This window comes from Polypterus senegalus, chromosome 1 (assembly GCF_016835505.1).
Source record: "Polypterus senegalus isolate Bchr_013 chromosome 1, ASM1683550v1, whole genome shotgun sequence".
Taxonomy (NCBI): domain Eukaryota; kingdom Metazoa; phylum Chordata; class Cladistia; order Polypteriformes; family Polypteridae; genus Polypterus; species Polypterus senegalus.
This window is the reverse complement of record NC_053154.1, coordinates 270,064,466-270,076,943: the sequence shown is the minus strand read 5'-3', so window position 1 is coordinate 270,076,943 and position 12,478 is coordinate 270,064,466. Positions and strand designations below refer to the sequence as shown.

The window sequence follows — 12,478 nt, the reverse complement described above, 5'->3', positions numbered from 1 at the left end:
TGTGAGTAAATTGTGATAAAAACTATCCAAAATGGCAACAAGATGACAATACTGCAATAACATAGAAATAATTAACAGTAAAAAAAATCTGAAAACAAACTTTCTAATGATACAAAAGTCAGATTCACGACAGTTTACTCTTTACAGATGTTTGGCAATTCTGTGCTAAAAACATTCTATGGTATAAATAGGATTTCTCCAGCTGCTAAATTGATTTGATTTTTATAAGTTTAGGTTTTTTAGATTACAAGTTTTTACTTATTAAATCTTGCCATTGAAACAGCTAAAGGGGTTTCAGAAAATGTAAGGATGGTCATCATTAAATAATGCAGTAGATGGTAATTATATGTTTGATAAGCTTATTAACTTATTAATTACATCATATCAATGTTATACATGACAAAAGGGTGTCTTGTGAGTACTGCCTGTTACCGACGATATTAATACCAATATTGCTTCATATGCTCCTCTTCATTTTCAAAGGGGATGGCTGATTTCTTCCTAAGAAAAGTTTTTTTTTTTTTCTAACATTGTCTTCCTTGTCCTTATGACCTTTACAAAAAGAAAATAAAGAAAAAAAAGGACCACAGCTGTGAAGATTTCAGTCTTTGTCCCTAACACTGATGTCGACTACTGGGGTTATCTGAGTAAGCCGCAGCGGAGGTTCAAGTGTTGTGTCTGCACATGCTGTGCCAGGTATGGTTTGGAATGGCTTCCTTTACACGTGCTTTTAATTGGCACAAGTATGATCTGGTTTCTCTGCTTAATGTAGAATGCAAGTCAACTTTTCATGGCCCGTTTTCTTCATGGAAGCCACATGGAGGCTCATCACATCAAACACTGTTTCCCTGACTGGTGTGGCCTCAACACTGAGATTCTCATGCTTCACTTTATGCTTTGATTATGTTTTTTTAATTTGAAACACATGCATGTGGGCCTGTGGAAAATGTAATTAAATGTTTCTCTACATGCTGGGAAGTAACTGACGACTGAAGAGAGTTAAGAAACGATTTATGTACTGTAGGACAGAGATGAATTTGTTAGAGCACTAAGTATTAAGAATATTATATCAAAGCTCATTTTCTTGTCTCCACAGCTTTCCACATATTATAGAATGTAGCAGAGTGGAAAACCCTCAGTCTGGCCAAGAAAATAGAACTAAATTAAAGTAAAATTTTAATGAGATAAATATAAAAGTTGGGAAAATGAACACAAAACAAGCAAATACTAATTAGGTGCACCATGATCAGAAAAATACATTTAAATGTTTACTTCTGTTTATTTATTTATTTTTTGTTCTGTTTTAGCAGGCCTAGCAGAACACAGGGACAACACAGGGATTTCCCCATTTCCTAACCAGCCTTCACAACTTTCTTTTCTAGGCTTTCTGATTTCTTCACTCCATCCCCTATTGGTCCCGTTTTCCCTGTCACTTTGCATCCTGATCCAGCAGCACATCCTTTCTTGCACTCACTTGTTAGGCTGTCTAGCTTGCATTATATGTCTCTCAGCGGACCAAATGAGGAATGTCTGCTGGAAAAAGAAAGTCAAAAGACAGATGCTAGACAAAACATCTGAGAGAACGTGGCAGTGAGTGCATTTTCCGCAGGAGTTAGTGTATGCAACGGGCTCACACTATTGTTGGGCCTTTTAAGAGTGCAGACTTACAAGAGAAGCCATCTGCACTCCCCCTTCCATCACCCCCTGCATTAAAATGGCAAATAAATGGCAAATCTGTAGCTCTACCAACATTCAGTCATCTTACCTTTCTAATCTAAGGGTGACTAGATTAACCAGGACAGTCCTAATTTCAGGCTATGCATTCCCATTTGACTGACCAGATGACCCGTTTTTTCTCAGGAAGTCCAGCATCATATCCCGTTTTATGTCTATCATTCTGAAATTGACCGAAATGTATTATTTGTCCCTTTTTGTCCCAGTTTTATGCAGCTGAAATGCAAAGGGGACTTCGATTTTGACAAAGTACACGATACTCCATGGGGGAATCCCAGCCCAAACCCCTGGATTTTTCCATTCATTTTCTTTTTAGCACACTCACTGGATTAATGAGTTAGGTCCTGTTTTGGAACCAGGACAATCTGGTCCACCTATTTAATCTTGTAATAAGAAGTATGAACCAAAAATGAGTTGACATGTCTGTCTACTGTAGTTACAAAAGAAAACTTTAGTACTTAAACTCTTGAAAATTAAAGAGTCATACTTTCTCTAGGAAGTTGCAGAAGACGTGGCAAACAGCCTTATAGCCTGCCAGGGAAGACAATGGTAAATGACAGACTTAGACAAAAGGACACGTGACAGAGACAAAGAGTACACTTCACCACAAGCCACATTCTTCACTTGAACCCACAGCAACAACATGTAACTCCACACAGCATCAGATATCATTCTTAAAGCCACTGTGCTAACTTACATTAGAACTCTTAGCCAGTAAATAGCCAGCTAAGGACATTCTTTCATGTGTTAGATTTGTACTGTGTAATAAGCACGTTCGGTAAACTTCTGGCTTTTACAAGTCTTTAGCTAATCATGAAACGAAGCCCCTCTGTAGGTCTAGTCCTCCCTCATACAGGGCTATGCATCAGAACAAGTGTGAGCTGAAGCAACAAAGTGAAGTGAAACAAGACACACTAAAACTTGTAAAATCTAGAAAATCTGTAAACAAACAAACAACCTGCCTGTTGTGTCTGTCTTGCATTCTGGTGTATATATTGATATATAAGCAGCAATCGTAAGTCTATTGTGAATTGTTCAATTGTATTATTCTGTTTCTGTATGTACAACAGTACAATTCAAATTAACTTGTGACCGAGAGCTCCATCTACAGAGAAAGGTAAGAAAAATAAGTGTGTCTAATTAATTTTTGCCATTGCCAAAGGTAAAACTGATGACTAATCAATTGATTTATTAATGTTCATCAGTTCCTTTTCTCATCCATGCTTTTCTATACCACTGAGCTTTTCATTCATCTATCAGTTTTTCACTTAGTGAAGGTCATAGAGTTTTACAACAGTTATTCATTTTTGCCATCCCTGGTAGATGCTTATCTATGGAGATATGCAGTACCCGGGGTTAAGAGAATGTAACACCATAACTGGACAGAATTCTGATACAGCCTAAATTGGGAGATATTTAATTATGACATTCGCAAATTTTGTCATCTCACTTTTAGACACCAGTGGGGTCATAAGCATTTATTATTGACTACAGGATTTCTTTTTCTTTTTGTGTCAAATAACAACAGACAAATAACTTAATCCCGCCTCTTCTAGTCTCATGTTGCTGTGGACCTTAATAAAAGGAGAACCTAGATGAGACAAGAAAGAACTGGTAAAGCAAAAATGGCTCTAACTCTGGAAAAGTGGGGTCTGTTGCTTTCTCCTGCTGTAGGAAACAGTTATACTAAAGGTGCATGTACCTATTGGCCAATGAGTCAAGAGTGGCAATAAAAGAGAAGGACTCTGTTAAATATTATGTGTAATCTGTTTTTTGGTTTTATTTTTCTCTTATTGACCTTTTTCTTATTATGTATACCTGAAGCAAATTCTCCAGATATAAATCAAGTCGAGTATAAGTGCTATGTGCTGGAAAAATAAGTCCAATCCATGGAGACCCCACCTCACAACTTAAAGGACTTAAAGGACCTGCAATTAACATCTTGGTGCCACAAAACACAGGACACCTTCAAAGCTCTCGTGGAGTCCATGCCTTAGCAAGTCAAAGCAATTTCTGTGGCAAGAAGGGACCTACAAAATATTAGACAGGTGATTTTAAAGTTGCGGCTGATCAGTGTCTGTATATTTATACACAATTTGTGTGTGTGTGTGTGTGAGTGTGTGTGTCTAGTTTTTGACTTCTTGGAAGCTTAGTGACAGTCAGTTCTCCAAGTATGACCTCATTGCTTAAAATATTCATAATAATCATATACCAATTTAAATACTGCACATAAAATATGTGACTACATATATAATTTGCAATCTAAGCTAACTATAATTGTTGCCAGGGATAAAATATTGTCATGGTTGGTGCCTTGTGCACCACAGATCAGTGGAAAAAGAAAGAACTTAACTTCATGTCTCAAAGGAACGATACACATTGAGTTCAGACCACCACCCTTATGTTGCACCCCTCACTCACTAATAGGCTCATTCCTTAATAATGTTATCTTCTATAGTTGCTGTTAAAGTCCTCGTCTTCAGCCTATCTTCACAAGACACTTCATAGCAATATCGATAATTACTGTAAGACGTGCAGTGAAAATAGATAAAAATGCCCAGTGTCAGAAAGTGCAGCTACACTTTGGGCAGTCTGCTGTAGTGATTTGATTTTTCTTGAATCATTTATCTATGTTAATGTTATTTTGTTTATTATATGCTTTGCTGCCAATGTTCCTTGTGTTTTGTGGGTGGTTCCCCAAGAGACGGGAGCAACTGCTAATCACTACCAGGAACTGCCCTGCACCCTATAAATGAGGAGGGTTTCCCGTAGTTCCTGGCGGTTCATTTTAAATGTGCTAGGGAGTACAGCGTTTATTTATGTTTTCCTGTATTTAGTACCATTTGTGATTAATGGAGTTTTGAACCTGCTCTGTTTTTAACTTCGTTTTCAATTCTGTTTGCCATGGATTGCATTCCCTTCTCAGCCAATTCCTTTACCAGTTGGATTTTTGAACCTGTGCTCCGAGGAGTTTCTTTTACTACAGAGCATTTTTGTTAAAAATACATCTTGTTAACACTTTACATTAAGTGTCCATAATTACACTGTAACTACTATGTAATTACCTGTATAAGTACAGTGTAACTACGAGTTATTACTCCATACTTACTGTGTAATATAAAGTTATATAGCTATAGTTAATTACTCAGTTGTCATTGTTATTCCACAGTTTATATAATTACAATGTAACAATTTATCACTGATCCAAAAACAATTGTACTTACATAGTTACATTGTATCCGTATTTTCAAAATGTAATAAAAAACATCAGGGTATGTAACTACAACTATGTAACAGATGATCCATGGTCTGGGCAATTGTAATGGAGAATTGCAGTGATAACTGCATAGGTTTTCGATGATATTTCAAGATCTGTTTTAAATGGTGAAAACGCCTTTGCAAAATGGTTAACGCTTTTGCCTCACAGATCCATTATCCTGAGAGGGAATTCTGTCTGGAGATATGTGTGTAAAATTTTTACATTCTACCTATGTCTCCCTATGTCTTCTTTATGGGTTTTACTGCCACATCCCAGGGACATGTAGGTTGGGTTATGTGGCCACATGTGTGAGAGAGTGAGTGCTGGTATGTTTGTCAGTGGGCCTTGCAATGGGATGGCTCCTCATCCTAGGCCGTTTCCTGCCTTGTGCCCAGTGATGCATGGAAAGGCTCTGTAGCCCTGTGTACCTTGATTGAATGATGCAAGTTTGGCAGTATAATGTTAGGGAGGGGTATAATAATAGCCCAAAAAAAATCAACAATAAATAGTGTAACACAACTACAAGAATGTGACAAATGCTTGTTTAAGCAAAACATGTCAAGGAGGTGTCCCTCTAGGTTTTTACATTAAGTAGGCCAATCCAGTGTAAGTACAGAGTAAATATATGGTAAGTACATTCTGTTCCCAGGGTAGTTATCATTGAAAACCTATCCAGTTATCAATGTGTGTCTGACATCTTAAGTCTATATTCCAAAAGGAAATGCCTCTTGAGCTTCAACAACCTTAGCAAGTAAGTTAATTGATTGGGTTTCTCTTTTGTTCTGCCACCTGCTTTATACAAAATGGCACCCATGATGATATTACTATTGCATGCACATTGTGACAACACAGGTCATAGAGAAAATGCAATTAGTATAACATAAAAAAGGAGAATGGGACAAAATAAATGCAAAACTGAAAGGGAAAAAATCTAAATCTCCAGATCATGGCATTAAAAACCTATAAGTCTTCTAACATAATAAGCAACACCATGGAAACTAAAATGAAACAAATTAAGATTAATATTTTTAATGAAATATAATAAATAATAAGAAAACTGATTTACCTTCAAACAAACTCCAGATTCCTCTGTTGCTCTTCAGAATTGAGGAAATGTGTACTGAAACAGATTTAGAGACATGTAAGCACACAGCTAAAAGTAGGATGATTATATGTATTTAAACATTCTATAAATTACATGCCGTAGGTGGAACATCATATAAAGGCATCCAAAGATATACTTTGCTGTGGACCCACTTCCTGATTCACTCACTAGTGGCTACCAACACCCACACTGTATCCTGAAAATAGTTTTGAAAATACGGGAAGCAAACAGAATAGTGACAACAGCTATTAGGCTGAGTGACTGGCTAGGAGATGGTTGCCAACCGTAGCAATGTGAGTTAACTACCATAAATCTTATTGATAATCAGCTTTCTGTTAAGTGACATAGAAGAAATGTTTTTCGTCAGATCACTTGAACCTGGGAAATCCTAATTGCAATGACTATAATTATGATAAGATTTACTCACAAGTCCATTCAAGACGCTAAGATAATTCTCACCTGCTGTCAATCATATTGGTAACCAGCCTGCCACATTCATGGAAATGTTACCCATAGTAAACATCATAATATTGCAAGACACACTAGCAGTCACGTTTAGAAACTGCAAACTTTAAGCCAGGAGACCCAGTGAAAGAGCAAGGGGCAAAACTTGAAGAAGAGAGAGGATATTGTTAGTGGTAAGTGCCTGAAAGAGTCTGAGCCCCCTTGATGTACCCAAAGAGATGGTAGGGTTCAAGTCACACCTTCCAGGAAGTATGGTCTAACATCTAAGGAAAAGAGACATTGCAGATACACAGCCTGGATCTCATGTAGCAGTAGAAGTGCTGGACTAGAGACCACAGGATTGTGGATTCCAGTTCCACCATTGACTACCCATATTGTCTATAAACTCATACATCAAACTCATACATCATTTTTATTACCCCGTGACCCTGTGTTTGGATTCAGCGGGTTAGAAAATGGATGGATGGACGGATCATTTTTATTAAATGAAGACCATCATAAACAACTTTATAGTACATATATTTAGATATATATTTTAGTTGTTGGAGTAGTAGCCAATGAAGTGACACAGCTAAGATCACATACTGAGTTAGTGGAGTAAACTGAACTGACGACCATGTGGTTTACAGCTCATTATTTTTGCCACTACTCTGCACTTTTTAAAGCAACAAAAGAAATCGTTCTTGTCTTCCAGATACCACTTTAGTAAAAGTCATTTTGATAATGCCATCCACACTATTTCTTAAAGTATATTTAGTCACACAAGGCTGCAGAAACACTTTAATACTGACTTGTTGACCATTTAATGAGATGCTCCCAAGGATGAACAATCCACTGCAGCCGGAATGAATCCTGAGAGGAACAATGCGTGCAGGGTGTAACCAAGGTGATTGGAATGTGGGAAGCCATTGAAAAGGAACAACTGCCAACAAGCCCATATCCTCCAAGCCACCCCTCATTTCCATCCATGGGAAGATGAAAAGCAAGAAAAAGAGTAGAACTGCTGGGCAGTATGATGAATACCAGTCACTAGGTCAGAGAATGTGGAAGGCTATGTGGATTTGCTCAAGCACAAACCAGCATTGTGCTGCCTAAGTTTTCAGAGGTGAGGCAAACTTTGAATTCATAAACTATTTTTATAAAATTTTAAAGGTCACATAAACTACTTTTACTTTAAGTTTTTGGTGTATCAGGCAGGCTGTTGAGCTGTAACACAAAATAACCCAAACTCCATTGCTTTAACAAAACAGCACAATTTATCCATAACACAAGGATTAAAGTTTAAGATACAGTATATGCATTCAACCCAATAAACAGACAAGACAAAATGGTTTCTTTTTCTTCTAATCCTTTGAAAGGGCACAGTTTTATGAATTATATTCCTCCTTGTAACTCTTATCCAGAATTGTCTTAGAAAATATCATTCTTTGTGGCCCAGCGTTTTTGCGTGTTCCTAGATTTCTTGTATGTTAGATAATTAAATTCACATATTCATGTCTTACCCTTTTTTGGGGTCTGCATGCTTTAAATATGTTTTTTTAACTTCTACAGTATGTGTGCGTGACAGGCCGCACACACAGTGTGAAGCTATGAGTTCAATAGGAAGTTCTGTTATCCTTAAGATAAGCTTTTCTTTTAAATATGAAGAAAGAAAATCATAAACACTAAATATTTACCCAACAGATACAGGTTTTTACTTTCAAGATATACTAGCAAAGTCACTGCCTTTCACCTTAACTACGTCATGTCACTCACATGGCATGGGAGGAAGGTAAAGGGCTTTGGTGATGATATTACCCGTCGGACTAGAGGTTGGCACTGTGCACTAATGCCTTCTCTTCTCCTCCCTCTGCACAATAAAAGTTTAACAGCCACTCCATCTCTGGCGTCACTTCTGTGTCCGTCCGTCCGGACCTCATAACCTGGAAATCGGCAATCCTGTTTGAGTTCAATTTGAGAACTCCAGCCTGAAAAGACTACTCCACATTTATTACGTGTTTTCTTTATTTCTCATCTAATTATATGGGGTCACCAAGGTGGTGCGCTAAGTCTTTATCCTTGTTTGTGCCCTCTTTTGCAGGGAATACATGCAATATTCTATTTAGTATTAATCATAAGTAAAAAATGGTCATGGCTGGATGTTGTCTTCTAGTAAATCCATTTCTCATGAACAATTAAAATAAGACAAGGTCTGTGCACATTGGGTGCCCAAAATAAAGGTTTACTACATCCAGTGTTCAAACAGAGTCTCATGCTCATGAATTTAGATTGGAAGAAATTTAGTAAGTGTTCCAGAATAATTTTTTTTCTTCAAAGCTCCACAGTTTTCTTTTTGTGTTCGTCAGCCTGCAGTCTTCCGCGTACACCCATAACCAGACTTTCTGACATCATTAACATTACCACAGGATGGATACATGCTTTTAAACAGAGAGTGAACATTAGGTCACACTGTTATCCTGCTAGTTATACCAATGTACAAAGTCTCCCCATTCCTGTTGTTAGTTAGACATTGTCAAGTTCTGCTGTACTGATGGGATATGCCAGAACTGTGCACTAGGCAAACAAAAAACATGAGGCAAAGGATCTAAACTGATACACTAAATTGACTTTTATAGCCACTGCGATCAACAGGAGCTATACACTTATCAGTACTGACTCCACATCATGAACTTACTCCAATATACACGAGCTCCATTTTCTATCCAAATTCTGTCTGGATTATTGCAAACTCGTACCACATAATTTTAACTTTTCAAACGGTCAGAATCAAATAGTATTCCTTTTAAATTGTAATATTGCCTGTTACCTTATTTAGGGTTTCTTTCTACCTTGCACCTGGTGCTACTAAAAGAGACTAAAGAAATATCAATACTCAGTGTCTTAGTCAGAGCTGGTAATTCACCCTTCAATTTTGATAGCTGAATTCATCCCCTTATGGATTTTAAGATGTTCCTCCTCAGAACACTAAAGTTTATGAAATGCTACTGCAATGTACTGTTGGTGTTTTGAAGGGAATTACTCATTAACCACAACATTCAGTTGTGGTCATGACATCACTCTTTAAAAACAGCATATGGTAGTTAATAGATGTGTCAACCCAATTTATGAACAGTCAAGAAAATATCACAACAAATTGCATTTAGCTCTGTTAGACAATCAAATTAGAGCCCAACTGTTTTCTCCTTGTTCTTCCCTGACAGAATTTCAAAGTCAAAATTAATCATGGCAGGTGGTAATCTGATGTCATGTTTTGTTTGGAGACACTGGCCTCTGGGACGTATTCACAGTTATGTTAGAACATGGAGAGGAGCAGCTACTCTTGAATTAATAACTCAGAGAGCTGTAAATGAAAAGCATTCACCTGCAGTGACTGAGCAACAGTTCTGGAAAATGGTGAACAATTTGAATAGCTCTTTGTTTTGGCACATGACAATAATCTGTATGGGGTGAGAGAGAGAGAGAGAGCAAATCAGAATGCCATGTAGGTACCTGTAGACCCTGGCATACATCTTGCTCCATAATGTCAATAGGCTATGGCAACAGTACAGGAGATTGAGAATGGCATCCGTAGTTGGCAAAATGTATAATGTGGTTCATATTATTATTTATTATAATACAGAAAGACATGATTGAGCAAACATTGCAGAGTTCACTTCCCCGTGAGTTCCACGAAATCACGGAAATGTTTGTGATATTCGCAGAACTTGACAAACTGCATTAAACTCAATGAGGAAGGACTAATTTAACTAGATATTACTGGATTATAATTGTGCAGTTGTCTTTAAAGTGGCCTTAGGGCTAGGGAAATAATTTCTGCCAACTATACTAGACTGATTATTGTGGCCAAAAAGTAGACCTGGGCTGTGCAACCACTACAGTACAATGCCTCAGTGAGATCAAAGATGAAAATACAGAGACGAGCAATCACAGGTTTTGTCAAAACGAAGCGGAAATGCCAAAATCATAGTCAAAAGTCAGAAAATAATATGTAGGTCTTTTAATGGCAGAAAATTCAAAGTGGCATGTCACGATTGAAGCCGCTGGTTCGTTCTATTTTTTGAAGTTACGCTGAAGGCTCTTCAAACTGTCTGTGTTCATGCTTTACACTTTTTCTTTTATCAAAAAGATAGGAACATCTTGTAAATAGTAACCTTCCAGGTTTGTTTTTATCTGCACGTGGCTAATTATTATGCATGCATAGGGCACGTGTCTCCATCTCTTACAATGGCATCGTACTCGAAGATCGACCTGTACATTAGTGAAAAAACTCTGGTTAATGACTCATAGCATTCAGTTTTTTCAGTTTGAGTTATGGTTTTAGCATCTTGGTTCTAGAAACAACTTGAATTTGTTTAATGGCTTTGAACATTTCTCAGTCAGATGGTTTTACTGTCTAGTATAAGATAATGTTGGGCCATCTTTACAGTTACTCACAAACCCTGTTGACAGCTGACAATTCAAAGACGTCAGCGGCAACTAAAAAAGTAAGTGGACCTCCTCTATGCAGTGGTCTAGCCAAGCACTTTGGATACTTGCAACTGACGCAATTAACATTTTAAAATCAAAACTGTTCATTATAATACATTACAACTCCACGAGTAGATATAACTCATTATTTATGCTTTATAGGTTTCATTATTGTGGCCAAAAAAGGTGACCTGAGCTTTGCCGCAGCAGTGACAACCACTGCACCACCGTACCTCTGTGAGATCAAAGAAAAAAAAAGCAGTCAGAGCGGTGCAATAATATATTTCATCAAAACAAAGCGGAAATACCGAAATCATTGTCAAAAGTCAGAATAATTATGTTGGTCTTTTAAAAGCAGAAAATTCAAAATGGTGTGTCATGATTGAAACCTCTAGCTCATTCTATTTTTTGAAGTCACACTGAATGCTCTTTCAGCTGTCATTGCTGATGCTTTCACTTTTTATCTATCAAAAAAATAGAAATGTCTTGTAAATAGTAATCTTTCATTATTATTATTATTTCATAAAGTCTTCTCTGTGTTGGGGTGTCAGGCTCCTTCAAGGTTTCATTGCACTCTCGCTGCGCCCCGTGGCTAATTATTATGCATTCATAGGTCACACAAAGATCGATCTGCACATTTGGCTACAAGTACAGATAACTCCTCCCGCAGAGTCTGCAATGCAAGTAAACAGCATTACATTATATTCCCAGGGGGCAGTCCAATCAATGTTGGCTGTTACAGCTTCGAGGACGTTGCACTAGCTTCACAAAGAATTATGGGGTGCTGGCATTAAAAAAAAATTCTCCTAAATCAAACAATAGAGGTAAACTCAAACACAGCAAATTCGCTATGAATAATGCCATCCATTTTCCAACCCGCTGAATCCAAACACAGGGTCACGGGGATCTGCTGGAGCCAATCCCAGCCAACACTGGGCACAAGGCAGGAATCAATCCCATCAGGGTGCCAACCCACCACAGGACACACACAAACACACCCACACACCAAGCACACACTAGGGCCAATTTAGAATCGCCAACCCACCTAACCTGCATGTTTTTGGACTGTGGGAGGAAACCAGAGCGCCCAGAGGAAACTCACGCTGACACGGAGAGAACATGCAAACTGCACGCAGGGAGGACCTACTCCTAACTGCAAGGCAGCAGCGCTACCACTGAGCCACCGTGCCGCCCGCTATGAATAATGCTTTGGCGAAATTCGCAGATCAACACTAGAATCAGTAAAATCAAACTCATTGCAGGTTAAATCATAGTCTAAATAGTTATTTATAGGTGACAGTAACAGAAGAGTATGTAAAAATTGGAGGGAATACAGGAATATACATGTCACTTATACTGTATAAGTTTTTTCCAAAATTTAGCTACATTAATTGTATTAGTTTAAGCCATTGTCAGGTCATTAATTGTGCAGCTAGTAGGACATGATG

General features: G+C 37.8%; 1 protein-coding gene across 1 annotated transcript in view; it reads right to left on the bottom strand.

Moving 5' to 3' along the window:
- Positions 1 to 12,478, bottom strand: part of vstm4a (V-set and transmembrane domain containing 4a) — a 94,908-nt gene that overhangs the window by 27,433 nt on the left and 54,997 nt on the right. Inside the window, exon 3 of the mRNA XM_039773947.1 lies at positions 6,060 to 6,113. Within this exon, the coding sequence (XP_039629881.1) occupies positions 6,060 to 6,113 (54 nt within the window). The remainder of the gene's footprint in view (positions 1 to 6,059; positions 6,114 to 12,478) is intronic.